At 39.6% G+C, this 18904-nt stretch overlaps 1 protein-coding gene across 3 annotated transcripts in view; it reads right to left on the reverse strand.

The window, feature by feature from the left end:
- Positions 1 to 703: 703 nt before the first annotated feature.
- lin52 (lin-52 DREAM MuvB core complex component) overlaps positions 704 to 18904 on the reverse strand; it is a 61282-nt gene continuing 43081 nt past the window's right edge. The window contains exons 7-9 of one of the 3 annotated variants that reach the window (XR_005946315.1): positions 15792 to 15943; positions 8442 to 8543; positions 704 to 2792 (exon numbers count right to left, since the gene is read on the reverse strand). Coding sequence is in view for 1 of the 3 variants with exons in the window: in XM_041214998.1 (XP_041070932.1) it covers positions 2737 to 2792 (56 nt within the window). In the remaining 2 variants the exon portion in view is untranslated. The remainder of the gene's footprint in view (positions 2793 to 8441; positions 8544 to 15791; positions 15944 to 18904) is intronic. The other 2 variants (XR_005946314.1, XM_041214998.1) reach the window with 2 other exon arrangements.

Below are 18904 nucleotides of genomic sequence, written 5' to 3' on the forward strand. Positions count from 1 at the left end.
ACCCACATTTCTGTTAGTCATAACGAGATATGATAATGGAAAGCAAACTTGCTGGATATTGTTTTTTTTTCGTTTAGCAATGCCTCGGTTCCCTGAAGGCAAAGCTACTTTCTTGATCATGAAGACATTTTCCTTTGTCTCCTTCTCTCTTTCTTAATCCACTGCCTTTCTTTCCCTCTTTTTATTTCTCTTTGTCTCTAACTGGACTTTAATTCACCTCATTTGCTTTCCATCGTTTGCTCTGTTTTGTTCATTGTATTTCATTAAAGAGGTAGACAATTGGGCACAACATTCATGAGGTTCCTAGTGTGATGTTGACATTGCCATTATCAATTTGTAAATGCAGCAATTTGTGGTGCAAACAGAGAGCGATCTGAAGGGTGAGGAAAACAGCCCAGTTCAAGTTGCTTTCTGCAAGATGCTCTGCTCCAGCAATTTCTCAGCCAATACATTTGTAATTAAGGTTAGCAAATTCACTTGCTCCAGCAGATCCTTTTTCAATACCTTTCACTTACTCTCTGTCAGTTTCTTTGCCTTCATTCCTCCTCCTTATGCAGAAACACATATACATTTCCCCAGATACTGGCAACCCTTGCCATTTTGTCTGCACGGCCATTGTGAGTTCGTCATTAGGAAACACAAGAGAAGTAAAACATGTTTAATGCATATATTTTTAAGGTATGCAGTCAAATGATTGGGAGAGTTTTTTTTTTAAAAATAATGCACGTTTATTAATTCAAAAATAAAATATATTGTAGAAACATTCCACTCATTTGTGCACAAGACATGAAAGTAGGTCCAGTTTCAAATTCTAAATAAAACCTGGAAAACAAAAGCTTGAGACTAATACTTGGAACATCAATGGTCTGTTAAAGATCATTAAAGGGGTGGAAGGAGGCTTCAATGATTCATACAATTGAAACAAAATGTCCAAACCTTTACAAGTAAACACTTAAGACATAAGCTCCTCATGTTTGGGATAGCTCTAGACCACTACTCTGGTCAAAGTTTCCAGCAAGTTTGTCCTTTCTAATCCTATGACTTTACCCTAGACCTCAGTCCTAAAATCAGACTTCAGCTCAGCCTTGTGCATCAATTACCAGGCTGCATCCTTAAAGGATGGTCTCCAGTATACCAGAAGCCTGCAAGGAGCAAACCCAAAGAGTGTGTCGATGAGACTGGGCTGAACAGGATTGTATGCAACAATCAACAATTTGAAATGCTATCTGAAAGGCTGAGCTCCCAGCATGCTCCCCCTCCGAAGTGACACTATCTCAGTTGTGACATTGTGATCAAGTATATCACTTACTTATCTTCATGTTCTCGACTAAAATGTAAAATCTTGGATTAAAATTTAGTTTAAAATATATTTGTTTTCTTAATACCAGTCCCCTCCCAAATTTAAATCGTTCTCTTAGCAGTTTGTAAACCACCTGAATTATACCTCTTGCAGGTCAATCACAGGACATAACTTTGGTAGCCATGAGGAAGTCAGATGTGGCCCAGGGAAAGGGCAAATAAAATCAAGAATAGTATTTCTTCCAGGGTTACTAACTGAATGTGTCCTAATATTTTCTTGTAATAGCAAAAGAATAAAAATCAGTGGAATATTCAAAGTTATTTCCTTACAAAGCAGACATAAATCATTCATTTAAACAATACCGCTTAACCCATTGTTGATGCACACCGATAGGCATTCTTGGATACAATTACTGCTTCTGAAAATTTCACATCTTTCTTCTCTAGAACAAAATTATTTCTGTCTGGCAATGACACCTTTTTTAATAGCTTCATAATGAAGCTGGCACGTTATTTGTTTAATTTAGAACAAAATATCCATGTTTTATTTTGTTTGGTGGTCACAGTTCTGTGACATTTAGGTGGGAAATGTATTCCAATGCCAGCATGAGTATTTTTTTTGGACATTTCAATCTAAACCTTTCTCTGTTGATCTATCACTCCTTAAGGTACCACTGCAATACACAATCATTTCAACAGAGAGTTTATCTACGTTATCACTGTATTTCAATAACACATACACAGCAATGTGTTAAAAGGCAAAAATACAGCAAAGGTTTGAGATGGCCTCACAAACCATAAGAGAGAATTTTAAAAGATCTATCAAACCACAGAGTTTGTTACATCTTACGAAACAAGCTCCATTTTGAATTATTCTGTATAATATACATAGGTGGGGTTTGTGGAAAGCAGTTTTATTCTATATCCAGGCAATTTATTTTTTGCAATGCTCCCCCCACCAGGTATACGATTACTTGTTACCCAAACATGGACATGTACTGATAGAATCACATGTCTTGAACTAAAGTGCTATTGTTGTGCGTAACCTCAACTGCAACGTCAGGATTTATTTCACTGCATGTTAAAGGGGAATACCAAATTCTAAACATACTATGGGAAATACATCTAGATTAGTATAGCACAGTATAATGATATCATTAATTGACATGCACAAAACAAACCAAATTCTGTCCCTTTTACACCAACCAAATGTGAACTGTGGTCTCCGTTTCCATTTAAGAACAATTTGCCTTACAGGCCAAAAGGTAAGTTATCCACAAAATGGGATCTTGTGTTGTTCTATTGTAAAAGGCTGTTGGAACAGGTGATATGTGAAGGATTAGCCGAGGAAGGCATCTGTGGGTCTGCAATGGACAGTAACTGTCTCTGAATAAGTGCTGGGTCTTCTTGCAAAAGCAAGTGGTTGGAATTTTACAGCTACTTCTTGGGCCGCTCCAGAATGTTTAAAAATTTCCCTCTGGTCATTTCTCGGGCTGAAAAATAAAATTTTGAAAGAACTTAAGAACATATAGAATGATAATAAAGAAACTTTTGCCATCAGTTCCACTCCTCCTAGGAGACAGCATGATTTTATGGTGGTTATATTGCTGGATTAACAATCTAATGGAATTCAAAACCATTATGGCAAGCTGTGAAACTGAATTTGATCGATCTAGTTATGTATGGTCCAGTACCCATAGGTGGACCATCTAAGCTGTTGAACTGTTGTGACCAAACTCACCAAGTTCTGATGGACATAGCTGCATGGTGGATCATCATGAGGAAGTTGACTTCCATACCATAAGCACAATATCTACAGCAGTTCAGGAGAAAGCTTACCACCACTTTTGAGTAAGTGGACAATAAAAATGTGGCTTTGTAAGCACTGCTTATATCCAGAGAATCTGTTTTGCAGGAGGTCTCCATAAATTAATTCCCAAGTTCAAAGAGGAGTGGTTGTAAATAATAGGTGAGATCTCCAAATGCAGGCAATTCTACAATTTTCCTCTCACTTAAGTGTTTTGCAGAGAAGCCAAAGATGCTCCATTCACAATCCTGCAATTTTCAATTTGGACCCCAATACTTTCTGACATTTAACTCCACTAGTAGCAACCTAGAATTATAGCCTGGGGATTTCCACTTCTTCTCATTCATTAAAGTGAATGAGAAGATAATCACGACTGATGTCACAAAAGTATACAAGCAATCTCGGAATTTTACAGCACAGAAGGAGGCCATTTGGCCCATTGTGCCTCTGCCGACTCTTTGAAAGTGCTATCCAATTACTCCCACTCCCTTGCTATATAATGAATCATAGAATTTTACAGCACAGAAAATCCCATAATGTATACTTTCTTGCATAAATCCTACATGTGGACTCTGTCCCCATGTATCCAAAAAAAAAGTCACAATGCTACTTTACTAGTCACTCAATGCTGTATATCTTCTGTTCTCATGTCAGTCTGAGCTATTTTACTGCTTCTCTTCATTAATAGCACCTATCACACAATGATGAGACAAAACAATAAAACAAAAGACCATGGGCTGAATTTTCTGGGCCTGTTGGCGTCGGACATCATGATGGGCGTGAGCGGACAATATGGCAGGAAGACCAAAATTCAGTTTCCCAACATTGTGAAACCAGTTTGTAATCGTCCGCTCCGCCATCATTGGCAGGCCATATTTCCCGCCACCAAACGTCGGGAACTGCATCGTAGCTTATCTTGGCAGAATGGAGGAGATCGTTCATCCTCTTTTGGCACTGGGTGGCTGTCCTCTTTTGCAGGGCATTGGTGCTGACCACTGCTGCCACCCCTCCAATGCTGGATTTGTCACCTTACTTGTTGGCCTTTGCCTAGAGCAGGGGTAGAGGACATGGTGGCGGGCCTCCACTGCATCCAGTAGGCCCTTGAGGGAGGAGTCAGTGAATCTGGGGACAGCATGTTTCCTCCCTTTGGCAGCCATGACTTTGCAGCAGCTTCCTATCCCTTGAAGACTACTAGCTCTGGGCAGGGGCTTTAAATATGGTGCCCAGTTTTCTGAAGGCCTGATGAGGCAGCGGGGTGGGCGAATGAGAGGTCTCCCTACCAGCGACCTGGCATGCTTCCCGGGAATGCATGATTAACGAGGCGGGATTGGGATGATACAGTGTGAAAAGCCACCATTGTAGTCACTGGGTAAAACATTCTTTTTCCCGCCCACTACTGCACTTAGTGCAAATCTGGGACGATTGCACGCCATATCGATCAGAGCAGAGGGAGCTTTAGTGGATCTCCAACTAAACTATACCTAAACATAAGAGTACTCCTAGCCAGCACTGGCTGTAAAAAATACAAAGCTGTTCCATTCAACAGCATTGACATTCCTCATCTTCAGAAGCAAGAAAATTGATCAAATATGTTTCTATGAGGGGAAAAATGTTAACTTATCTAATTGAAGTTACAATATTATTAGTGATTTCATTGCAGACTTAATATTTCTCCAGTTTAGGCTTTGTTTCAGGTTCCTGTATAACAATCTGAAATTAGGGATTATTGACAGGCAGCTTTCAAGTGCCCAGCACTCAGATGGAAAGGTCAGCTTGTTTTTCAATCAGCTGTCAAGTTTTAGTCAATATTCAGACTCCTGCCACTGGCACCTGTCAACAAACATGGAGGGGACAGTGTTGTATCTATCAATAACCGACAACACCAATTACATTGTTGTGGAGTTTCCTCAATGTGTAGGACAGCTATAGCTTCAAGGTGGCTTTTGTAAACCACCAAGTCTCTTAGCAGTCTGACATTCTCAAGGCAACAACTTCAAATAAATAATAGGTAAATGGGAGCAAGATGCTGCTTGAAAACACGCTGAGAATTTGGATGACATCATAAACCACAGTTGGTGAAATCTGAACAACCTATTGTCATTAACTAAACCTCGAGAACATGTTTCATCCTAGGTGCAATTCCAACATCTTCTCACACAATAAATTTTCAAAATAGGGTACGTGGCATGGTGGTTATGGTATTGGACTTGCAACCCACATTATGGCATTGTAATTTGTGGGCTGGCACTACAAGAATGACCATGAAACCTGGCAGATCTTTGTAAAGCCTCATCTGGCTTACGAATGTCTTTCCTGCCTACACGTGATTCTGATCCCACGCTACCTAATTGAATCGTAATGTCTCGGAAGCACCATAGTCATTTGTAAAAACAATCATCATGCACACACACATTCAAGGTGGCAACCTGCCATTGCATTCTCAGGGAAACTAGGTTCTTAAGGAGACTAGGAATGGGCAACAAATGTTAGCCTTGTCAGCATCATCCACAACAGAGGAACAGAAAATTACATTGAATTTTGTTTTGTAGTTGTGATCAGGTAAATGGGCACAGCCAGTCATTTACTGTACACTATATTTCCTGTTATTTAAAACCAGAGAGAGCAGTAAGTAGGTATATGGTTAGAGTGCAATTATTGTGTGTGGTTTATCATTTCATGTAGCCATTTTAGTGATGAACTTATTTGCTCCCTGTACCCTACACATCAAATTCAAAACTCTTGACTTCCTTATAAATCCCTATATAACTAATAACCATCCATCACCCAACTCTGCAGCCTTCTTCAGCCCATTATTTCTGCCCATGCAATGCAATCCTACGACTCTGGCCTAATGTGCGTTCCGGGGTTTCTCATTCAGTGGGAGAGTTTTCAGCCAACCCACTGGAACTCATTCCCCAAAGCTCTTCAGCTTGCTACTTTACTCTTTGCCTTTAAAAGCTTCCTTAAAAACTATTATAATAGATGCATTTAATTTTGCTAATTCTTCCACTGCCATTTGTTCCGCTCTCACTGATTTGATGTGCTCTGGGACATTTTATTTGTTACAGATGTCACACAAATGCAAGTTTTACTGTACCACCCTGTTCCCACAGAAGAAAATATTTCATTGAAAAATAATAATCATTGTTATACATCATGGAGGACAGACTTTAGCTGTCAATACACTGTTCTAATCTAATCAAGATGTTCCATTACATTATAAAGGGGGGAACAGCAGTGTTGATTACAAACAGCAAGTTAGGTTGTATTTTACATATTAAACAGTGAATTCGAACTACAAAAAAAAATTATAGATGTTTATCAATACCTCAGGTACAATTGCTGAAAATTTCCTTGGGTCACTGAGCAACTGGGCCATATCTATACCTGCTGTAGCTTTGGTAGAAGCTTCAGGCCAATTGCATAAATTAGGTTTCCGCAGATCATCCCTCAAAAATTAGGACAACTTATTGAATGAATCTTTGTCGAAATTCCAAGCATAAGCTGGTGAACTTTGGAATATTAAGGTCAGTGACGTAAGACTTCAAAGGAAATCAGTTCCTCAAAAATATATCAGTTTACTTTGAATGGAGATAATCGGGATAAATCAGGAAATGGCTGTCACTTATTTTGGTTCATTCCCCAGGGCAATGTCTTGACCAACCAGAGTCAAGCTGGTTTAAATTTCCAAACAATGTTTGGCAGTTAACTGTCAGTCACCATCAACTGGTGCATTCTCCATGACAATCAGATTCCACTTGCCAACCAATCAGCACTCTCTTCTTATGCAGTATAAATGATTTTTTCCCTGACATTGGTATTTTCTTGCAAATTGTCCTGATGAGTGCAAGACAAAAAGCTTTGAAAAAAATGTCTCTTATTACAGCAATACTCAAGTTCTGTACTACCAAACAAAAAAGAAACAGTTAACATTTCGAGTCCATATGACTCTTCTTCAGAGTGGAATGAAAGATTAGTAGGCAAAAGTGTAATGTATCAATGGGCTGTCTTTGAAGAGGTGATGGTTTGGGTACAGTTAAGATTCATTCCCATGAGAAGCAAAGGTAGGGCAAACAAAGCCAGAGCTCACTGGATGACTTTCACTTTTCAGAGATGCTGCAGGTCTGCTGTGTATTTCCAACATTCTGTTTTTATTAACCTGCAGAAACTTACTGGTGAGGCTGACATATGAAATATCTTAAATTACAAGACAAGTTCTGGGGTCTGTGGAATCATACCTCTAAGTAATGTCAACACTCTCAGGAAGAGAAAGGAATTGAAAAAAGCACTTAACCATCACTTACCACCATATTGTTTCTAAATATCATAGCGATGGAAGCCATTAATATTATCTGCACCACAAGCCACTATTAATACAGAAAAAAATACACTTAATAATCAGTATTCTCTCACCCCAATGGTTTTTTAATAGAATTATGCACTCTTCTAGTTTCCTGATAGCAAAATACGTCCATATCAAATCAGAATTCGTTAGAAAGAAAAACAGGATTAATTCCACAGTAACCTAAATTGATTTTATCATCCGAATCCTGAGATTAGATTGCAGCTTTGAACTAACTTGAATTAACTGGCTGGTATTTGATTTTAATAATGTATATGGTCTCATTTTGTACATTGGCATTTGATTTCATTTTCAAGTTGTACTCTAGTCTTCTTGTTTACTATTGACAGTGCAGGTTATTTAACTTAATTCATTATGTTCACAAAAAGAACATTAATTATCTTCCAACATCAACAAAAGGGTGTCAGTTGTTTAATATATGGTGAATTGTCAATCAGTACATTAATATAATATAGTATACAAGATTATAGAGCGTCCATTGTTTATAGTGGGTATGTTGGGTATTGACACATTTTGCCCATAGATATAAAAACCAAAAAACTGAGATAACCAAAATACTTTAAAGAAAAGGCAGTAAGTCTCCAATTAACCAGTGCTGCTTGTAATTGTTGGCACTTGTATCAAAATCTTATTAGTAAGGTAATTGCACTTTAATGAGGTGTGAACAAATGATTGAAACTGTTTGAGGACCCAGCTTTGCTTGAAATTAACAATGTTTAAATTGGTATGTACGGGGTAAGTACTTAGAGAACTGCCTGAATTAGTTGGTGTGCTTAATAATATTATAGGCTGAGCCTTTCTAATTGTTTCCTTTGGCAATGCAAATGGTTAGTGCCATTTGCCCTTTATAGCAGGCTGCCCCTGCCAAGAGTGGCAAGGACTGTATTTAGAACAGAGACAGGACAACTTGCATCATGCATGATTACATCTTTTTTAAATTGGTTGCTAGACTGAAACTTAGTATTAGCTAACCTTTCACCTGATCAGAAATAGACTGTTCTCTAGTTATATACTGCGGATGCTGGAAATCGGAAAACAGAAAATGCTAGAAAAATTCAGCAGCTCTGGCAGCATCTGTGGAGAGAAAAACAGAGTTAGCATTTCGAGTCCATACGACTTTAGAGAGAAGTCTGAAGAAGAGTCATAGAGACTCGGAACGTTAAATCTGTTTCTCTCTCCACAGATGCTGCCAGACCTGCTGATACTTTCTAGCATCCTGTTCTCTCGTTATAATCTGTTTCTAATAGACTCTCTGCCAACCTACCCTGCCCCCAAAATCAAACTGTATATGTAGCAGAGGAGATCAGAAAGGGGGGCTTGAATTAACTAACAATATTCATGAAATTCATAATAATATATAGTTTTTTAAAATACTAGAAATACTCAGCAGATCAGGCAGCATCTGTGGCTAGAAACAGAATTAACGTTTCAGCTCAACGACCTTTCATCAGAAAATGAAATTCACAAACTTGGTTGCACTATCTTGTTTCAAATGGTTGTTGCTGCAAAGACTAGAACATCACAAGCAGCATTTTAATTGAAAAAAAATTGAACTGTAGAATTGGAAAGGACAGTCAGACCTAAACACTGATAAACTGATGAGACAATAAAGAACAATAAAATGTCAACTAATTATCCTCCAATCCTGGAGAAACAATGTTTTGAATTCACAAAGAACAAATCAAACAAGATAAATGAACAAATGGCCAACCGAAATGTAGCAGGGAGCTGGGGAGAGAGAAGACAATCATAAGGGATGGGATGAGAGAGGTGAGAGAGAGAGTAGAATGAGTCATGACTATCTTGGCCTCTGCTACAAATAACATCCCTTGCTGGCTAATCGAGATGAATGCTACCATCTCCCATCCAAAAAAAGCCTAATATTTCATATTACATCCAATACTATTTGAACTGCAATATACTGTACAATGTAATGGATAACTGTAAACTTATAAACTGGTGTGACTTACAAAATGTATTCAAAATTAAAAATGTAACTGACAATCTATCGACAATTGATTCCCCGATACCTTAAATTTTGATGCCACTCAAGATTTTATGCCATTAACATTAACATTTATAGAAGCAATCTGAAGTATATTTTTCACACACACCACCTGCTGCCTATTCCAATTATACAGTGTCAAAACAGAGGTTTATTATCCAATATTTTAATTGTACTGTGGCTTTTATTTCATATATTATTGCTTTGAGCTAATATTTTCACAGTAGTAATGCAAGAATACACTTGCATTTTCCAGCAGCTATTTTTGTCTTACTTTCAAATTAACATTTGAAACAGCTTTTAAAAGGACAAAGGTACTGAGACTAGTGAACGTGTGTTAAGAAATAAGATATTTAATTATGATTTAGTTGAGAGGAGCTAAATTGACTAATAGCAATCTAAAAGGCATTATGAATACTTCACCTTGGGGTGTCCATCACTGGGTTAAACATGATGCTAATTGGAAACGGGCTGATTAATAACTCTCTGTCCTGTCTATTCAAATAACACTTAACAAAATAATCAGTGGCGGCTGGCCACCAATTTCCCTAAAAGGAATTAAGCTATCAGAATTAACTGATAGGAAACAAATGAAGATGACCTGTAATTACTAAGCTGGTGAAGTAATTATCATATTACAGAAAATTATTCTTGATGAAAATCTTGTAAAATCACATTGCTCTTTCCATGAGCCTGGTCCACCCAATTTCAGGTCTGTCACCCATTTATACCCGGGAATACTTGAGCTGCTCTATTCCTTTATTATCTGGTACCCCCCAACCCCGACAAAGAGACACTTTTGGGGGCTGGGGCATTTGCTATATATATGCAACTATAATTACAGATACTAATTGTTAATCAAATTTAGAGCTCTGTTTTGCTTTGAGATTAATATGAGAGGGGATTTGGTGGGTTAAAACAACATTGATTACATAAAAAGAATCAGTAATACTAGCAGGTGCTTGATTTCTTTTTCTGTAGATTACCATGATGTAGGTGATCTTGTTTCCAACACAGGATTGATTTTGTGGTGTATTGAATTTTTTGTTAAAAAGAAAAACAATTTATACTTAATAGCACTATCTACGTGACAAACATCCCAAGGAGCTTTATAGGATTTCAGAGGACACCCAGCAGGATTTGATAGAGAAGTAATAGCAGATGTGTTTGGTTTTGTGGGGGTCTTTTGCAGTGTGTTCCACAGCGCAGATGTGTAGCAACTGCATAGGCACAGTGATCAGGAAGGCAGGGGAATATACAGGAGACCAGAGCTGCAAGGGAGGAGGTAGTAATGCTGGAGAAGATCATGGAGGAAGGACAGAGTGAAGTTGTTGGGTGGGTTTGAATGCTAGGCAAAGAGGTTGAAGTTGAATTACACGGGATAGAGGCTTTAGTGGCTCCTAGCTGTCGTGGCATTGGATGTGCTGCAGCAAAAGGAGTGCTGCTTTTTTGGAAGCTGTGCTTATGTGTATCCTTTGAGCTGACTTTGTGCCTTCCAACAACAACTCATATTTGTATAGCTCTGATGAAATGGCACTGACCTGAAACATTAACTCTGTTTCTCTCTCCACAGATGCTGTCAAACCCAAGCTTTTCCTATTTTAATTTCAGATGTCCAGCATTTGCAGTATTTTGCTTTTCTATTTTTACAGCACCTTTAACATGTAAAAAGTCCCAAGGCTCTTCACAGGAGCACCATCAAACAACATGTGACACTGAGCGACATAAGGAAATATTAGGGCAGATGGCCAAAAGCTTGGTCAAAGAGTTGGGTTCTAAGGAGTGCCTTAACGAAGGGGAGCAAGAAAGCGAGGCAGGGAGCTTTAGGTAGAGAATTACAGAGTTTAGGGCCTAGGCAGGTGAAGGCATGGCCACCAATGGTGGAGTGATGAAAATCTGGAATGCTCAAGAAGCTAGAGTTGAAGGAGCACAGTTATTCTGGAGGGTTGTAGGGCTGCAGGGGTTTGTAGGGAAAGGTGAGGCCATGGAGCGATTTCAAAACAAGGATGGGAACTTTAAAACCCAGGTGGGAGACAATGTAGGCCAGTGAGCACAGAGATGATGGGTAGAATTCAATTCAGATGTGCCTTAAACTATGGATATTATTATATTGGGCATTTCTATATTAATACATATTCTCATATTACTGAGAAATTGCTTTTTTATCCTGGAAATTAACTCTCTACTGTCCAAGTTAAAAGGTACAGGTATATTGTTTAACACATATTCTATGAAATTATCTTAACAGAATTACACAAAATGCACAGCACAGAACAGGCCATTCAGCCCAACAAATCTGTGATGGTGTTTGTATTCCACATGAATCTCCTGGCATTCAATCCATCTCATTTCAGCTTTTCAGCATATCTTTCCATTCTCTTTTCTCTCATATAATCAAATTTCCTTTTGAAAGCTATCTGCCTCAATTACTTCCTGGGATAGGAAGTTCCACATTCTAGTCACTATGAGTTAAGAAATGTCTCCTTATTTTTCCTCTTGCATTTATTAGTAACTATCTTGTACTTATGGCCCATAGTTTCGGATGATCCTACAAGTGGAAACATTCTCTCCACATGTAGCCTGCCCAACCCTTTCATAAGCTTAAAGGTCTCTATCAGGTCACCTACATGTCTTATCTTTTCAAACCATTAAGAAATAGAGATAGTTTAAATAAGTTATATTTGTATTTGTGGGTGTTAGGAACAAGTTTTAGCTTTAAAGTTTAAGGTTTATTTGTATTTCTATATCTGTGTGTTAAGAAAGGTCAAATGGAGTTTTAGTTTCACTTTAAAAAGGTGCTTGCATTTCTAATGAGGAGTTTTGCGACCTTTAAAGAGAAGGTAAACATACAAGGGTAGAAGGATTGGACTGTTGCTGAGCAACAGGGGCCCAGAGAGGCAGGTTCCTACCACAGACACACGCACAGAAGAGGAGGAACAGCAGTTGTTTTGGAAGCTGTTTGAGTGCAGCTGGTTCTGAAAGTTGCTGCCAGGAGAGACTGGAGCAAAGGGGACAGATAGCCAGTCCCAAGCTAAAGAAAACCCCAAAAATTGAAGGAAATGGAAAAGGGGAAAGTCTAAAGAAGACCTTCTAGACAAAGGAAGGACATGAATATGGAAAAGGTGCTGTTAAGTGAAGTTGAGGGTGAGGGCAGAGAGAAAGGCTCCATGCTTCAGATTTAAAGAGACAAGTTGCAGAAAGCAGGTTTAAAGCAAGAACAGCTTGCAAGAGGCAAGAAGGTCCAAAGAGACAACTGAAGGTCTGTAACTCTTTGCTATGGACATGTGAAGCAGTGGTGTACTGTTGATGGCTGAGTCAGAGAGACAGGGTGTGTGGATGACAGCTTGAATGCATGTGGTGACCCAGGGAAGTGGAACGTCAGAAGGAGAGTTTGAAATCCTGAAGGTGAACGCTTATGGAAGGCATCTGAGAGAAAGCATCAGTTTGGGAGAAGATTCCAAGGCAAGGTCTTGCAGAGTGGAGACTGGAAACCCTCATGTGAAGGACGGAGTTCAGTGAATCCAGTTGGTTCATGGTGTGACAAGCTTTTGAGGGAGTTGAGGAGAGATCCATAGCATCTGGTTGAGGTGGTATCTGTCACTTGATTTCAGAGTGTGGTCTGTCTGACCACAGGCTGCCATAGATTTACATGGACTGTGTACTTACTCTGTACATTAGAGTATAAGATAGCTTTTATAGCTTGTATATCCTCACACATCTGTATACATTTGTAAAGGTATAGCTGTGGGTGATGGAGTATTGTAATATAGTTAATCTTTTCTTGTTGAATAAATGTTTTATTCTTTTGTTAAAAGTTCATCAGCCAACCCTTGTGCCTCTGTTCAGTAGCTAGGATCTATCAAGCTGGGTTCCACTCTGGGATCAGGCTTGTCCAGGGGTAATCTCAGCTGGGATTGTAACACAAAGCAAAAAAAGTTCCAACCAGTTCAATCTTTCCTGATAGCTCCAATCTCTCAGTTCTGGTATCATTCTTGTAAATCTTTTTGCACTCTCTCTGGTGCTTTTATTTCCTTCTTACAGTGTGAGACAACTGTGCACAGTACCCTATAAATGAGAAACAAAAACAAAAATAGCTGGAAAAACTCAGCAGGTCTGACAACATCTGCGGAGAGGAATACAGTTAACGTTTCAAGTCTGTATGACTCTTAGTCAGAACTAAGGAAAAATAGAAATGAGATGAAATATAAGCTAGTATCTCATCTCATCTCTATTTTTCCTTAGTTCTGATGAGTTTTGGTCAGACCTGTTGAGTTTTTCCAGCTATTTTTGTTTCGAAGTTCCAGCATCCGCAGTATTTTGCTTTTACCCCATAAATGAGGCCTGACCTAGGTCCTATACAAATTTATGCAACTTTATTTTTCAATTTCATAGCCTTAAAATCAATTCCAGATTATTGTCTTCATTTTTCATTGCTTTGCTGATCTGCGATGCTATTTTTAATGATTTGTCCACCTATGTCCCTATATCTATTAGCTCTTCTATCTCACTCAGTTTCTTATTTTCTAAGGTGATGTCTCTGCTTTTCTTAACAAAGTGCATCACCTCATACTTATCCACATTAGAGTAAATTTTCCACTTAACCGCCCTGTCTATAAGGTTTAAAATGTCTTCTTGCATTATGTTACATTTTTCCTCAGTGTTAGCTATTACCCCACATCAACATTAGTAGATAATGTGGAGTTTTGCTTTGTTATCTTTGAAGTTTTAGTAGAAATTTTCTACAATTTTCCCTTAGGTAATTCGATAAGTCAGATATAATTCAGACCAGTCAGTACATGGTCTGTGGAACAAACAAGTTTGGTAAGGCTAATAAACCTTATTCAATACATATTTTTCTGTATGATGTAAAATGACAAAAAAATAAATGTAATTTGAAGTCTATAGATGTCTCCATATTGCAATATGCCAATATCATAACATTATGACATTTCTCCTGCCCTCACCCACTCAGGTAGGCGGTCCAATGAGCACCGGTTACAATTTCGTATCCATCTTCTCATAGATAGAGAGGAAGAAACAGCATTCCCAAGAGATACATGCACAAATAGCCCCTTTGTATCAAGCCATTTTGCATTTGCAATTTAAGCTGCACAAGTAATTTTTTTTTACCTAATATAAAAGTAAAATGATTTTGGAGCACGCAGGACTATTCAGAAATGTAATTGCATGCCAATCTCATTTCCTTTTGCTAAGACCTTAAGGGACAACTCCACCCATATTATAATTAGGAAGACGTTGAAATGCCATTTACTATTAGCAATGGTTAGTGACTAGTCAAGCAAAGCTGTGGTGTCACAGATAACTGTTCTGTGTGTGTTTTTAAAATTCTGCATAACTAAAATTAATTTTTAAAAAAAACTAAAAGGTAGGCTCATAAAATTGCATTTCTAACAGTTTTCTATTTAGTAACATCAAACCCAACTTACATAGTTATATTTCCCTAAATAAAGAATCTATGATGAGGATTGGTTCCTGGGATGAGAGAATCATCCTATGATGCTGAGTAAATTGGGCCTACTTTCTGGAGTTGAGAAGAATGAGAGGTGATCTAATTGAAACATACAATATTCTAATAAGGTTTCATAGGGTAGACACTGAAAGCTTTCCCCTGGTTGGGGAATCTAGAACATAGGGGGCACAGTCTTAGGATAACGGGTCGATCATTTAGGACTGAGATGAGGAGAAATTTCTTCACTCAGATGGCTATGAATTTTTGGAATTCTGTATCCCAGATGGTTGTGGGCAGTCCACTGTTGACCATATTTAAGACAGGGATAGACACATTTTTGATCTCTCAGGGAATCAAAGGATATGGGGAGCAGACAGGAAAGTGGAAAGGAGGTCCCCTCTTATTTCTCATCTACATGCTGCCCCTCAAAGACATCATTCGAAAACACAGCATTAGTTTTCACATGTACATTGGTCACTCACAGCTCGACCTCCCAAGATCCACTCTCAACTTCTCCACTATTGCTAAATTATCAGACTGCTTCTCTAACATTCAGTATTCGATGAGCAAAAATTTCCTCCAATTAAATATTGGGAAGACTGAAGCCTGCTCCAAAGACTGACCCTGCTCTAAATTCTGTTCCCTAGCTACTGACTCCATCCTTCTCCTTGGCAACAAAATTAAACCAGTCTGTTTGCAACCTTGGTGTCATAGTTAATCCTGCGATGAGATTCCAAGCACAAATTTTCACCATCACGAAGACCTATTTACACCTCCATAACATTGCCCAACTTCGCCCCAATTTCAGCTCATCTCCTGCTGAAACTCTCATTCATGTCTTCCTTACCTCTTGATTAAAGGCTGTTGACTCTGTAAATCGTGAGGCACTCTGGGAGATTCTGCTGAAGTATGGATGTTCTCCAAGATTCACTACCATCCTTCACCTGCTTCATGATGATATGCGAACAGTGATCCTCAACAACGGATCCATTACAGGCCCTTTTGAGGTTAAGACAGGAGTAAAACAAGGTTGTGTCATTGTTCCAACTCTTTTTTTTTTTGATTTTCCTTGTTGCCATGCTCCGTCTGACTAGAGACAAGCTCCCTGCTGGAGTGCAACTTATTTATCAAATGGATGGTAAGCTATTTAATTTCAGATGACTCCAATCAAAAACTAAGACCTTAGCTCCAATATGCTGATGCTGTAGTAAGTGCTGATTCACAAACAGATCCCCAGAGGATCGTCGACATATTTACTGAGGCATATAAGAAGATGGGACATATACTCAACATTCAGAAGTCCAAAGTCTTCCATCAGTAAGCTCCAAATGCACATGCCCCAGCCCCAGCTCCAGCTCCATTGATTAGGATTCATGATGAGTGCCTGAAAAATGTGGAACACTTCCAGTACCTTGGAAGTTATCTTTCACAGAAAGCCGTCATTGACGAAGAAATCCATCATCGCCTGAAATCTACTGGTACAGCCTTTGGCCACCTGAGGAAGTCAGTGTTTGAAGATTGTGACAAAAAAACTGAAACCAAGTTCATGGTCTACCATGTGATCGTGATCCCTTCTTTAATGTACAGGACTGAAACATGGACAATGTATAGGAAGCACCTCAAAGCACTTAAGTCATACTATCAACGCTTCCTGCAGAGGATCTTACAAATTGGTTGGAATCTTCTGTTCTGGAGTCGAAGTCTGGTGGCAGACAGGAAAATTGGCAGGATTCCTGCTGGGCGGCGGGATGGCTGAACAGGTGCGATCTTCTGCTATTCAGCTCATTAATTATGCGCCTGCGAGGAGCTAAGCGAATCTCATAATGGGGCGGGCTGGAAGTTGCCCGCCTCACCATTAACTCATGGGGTCCACAGTCCTGGTGCCATATTTACCTCCATGTTACCCTGGACCACATTATGATCCACCTCCACATGCCTTCCCCCTCCTCAGAGCCGACACCCGTTACCATCCCCATACCCATGCTGACCCTGACCCTACCCCGTCCCGTTATCCAAACCACCTGTCAAGTCCACGTGACCATCCCCCCATCACTAGACCTTCATCCACCAGCCAGACTCTCACCCTGGACCTGCCACCCTACCGCATCCCACTCCTCCCTCTCCCTCTGACTGTGATTGTTCCCTCCTATCACCAGTACCCTGAGTTCATCCCCCAAAATCCCACTGTCGACATCACCGACTCCAGCCTCTAAGACACTACCCCTGCCCCAAAACGCTGCTCCGGACACTCTCCCCCCCAATTCCCTAGGCACTCTCCCACCCTCTCCATTTAGCCTGCCTCCACTGTCCAGCCTTCGTTCCACTCTTCCACCATAACCACCACCCCCTTCCAGCCTTCACCTGTCTCCAGTGTCCAGCCTTGGTGCAGCTTTTGCTACCGGCACTCGATATGAGTAAGTTATGCGAGATCCCCAAGAAGGCAAAAGAAACATCTACTGATCTCAAAGCAAGGGAAGAGGTGAAGCTCACCAGTTGCACGCCACTTATTTATTGTGGTAAAACTGAATGTTCTAAACTGTTGCTGGCAGGACACTTAATTTGGAGGGCCAACTTAATTCAGGTGAGGTGGCCTTTTAATGAGTATGCATGAGATGCTAACGCATGCAAATAAGGTTCCCGACAGTGTTTATCGAGAAGCTCACCCGCCTTGAAAGTTGGGAGAACAAAATTCAAATGGTTTATCCTGCCGTCAGAAAACAGGTTTTTTTTACCTCCCACCAAATTAACTGTCCCCGCCCGCCACGATTCCCACTGCTGGCAGGAGTGGAAGATTCCTCCCATTACGTGGGAGGACAGACGCACTAACATCAGTGTCCTCTCACAATTTGACACCACAAACATCGAGACTATAATCATATGCTATCAGCTTCGCTGGGTTGGTCATACAGTTCGGATGTCAGATACCAGGCTCCCAAAGCAAGTCTTCTCCCAGCTCAGTCAGGGCAGATGCACCAGAAGAGGACAGAAGAAGCATTTCAAGGATGTGCTGAAAGCCAACATGAAGAAATGCAACATTAACTTCTGGGAGACCATCGCCTTGGATCAAACCAAATGGCAACAATGCCTATGGGAAGGATCCCAGCATTTATGAAATCATCACAACACTTATCTCTGTGAACCAAAGATGAAGGTAGAGACTTTGCAGGGAGATGTAGGATAATGTAAATAATATATTTATTGGAGTCAGAGAACTGGGGCGAGATCCAGTATAAAGGGTTAATGTTAAATATGTATCTTAATGTGTAATAATACCTTCACCAACATTAACCCTATATTCTACATAAATCCTGTATCAGCCATCTTTGGACTCATGGAAGACAATCATCCTCACTAGCAAGGAATAGCTAATAATGAAAACCTCCAGACATCATTATTCCAATGCAGCCCTGACCGGTTTCCCACATTGTGCCCTCTGTAAACTTGAGGTAATCTAAATCTCTGCTGCCTGTACTTTAACACACAGCAAGTCACATTTATCTATCACCCTTGTGCTCACTGACCTACACTGGCTCTCAGTCAAGCAAAGGCTTGATTTTAAAATTCTCATTTTTGTTTTCAAATTCCTCCATGGCCTCACCCCTCCCTAACTACGTAATCTCCTCCAGTCCCACAACACTTCGTGATAACTCTGGCCTCTTGAGCATCCTTAATTTTAATTGTTCCATCATTGGTGGCTGCACTTTCAGTTGCCTAGGACCTAAGCTCTGGAATTCCCTCCTTACACTATGTTATCATCATTGTGGGTCTTAGAGGGGTTTGTTCATGATATGGATTCACAGATAATGCTACTTAACGACAATGGGATCTTATGTCACTGGTAATGTAAACTATATATTTACACATTTAATATGAACGCTTTATACTACATCTCCCCCCAAGTTTCAGACTCCAATAAATACGTTATTTACATTATCCTATATCTCCCCGCAAAGTTTCTAC

Source organism: Carcharodon carcharias, chromosome 20 (genome assembly GCF_017639515.1).
Source record: "Carcharodon carcharias isolate sCarCar2 chromosome 20, sCarCar2.pri, whole genome shotgun sequence".
NCBI classification, from domain to species: Eukaryota; Metazoa; Chordata; class Chondrichthyes; order Lamniformes; family Lamnidae; genus Carcharodon; species Carcharodon carcharias.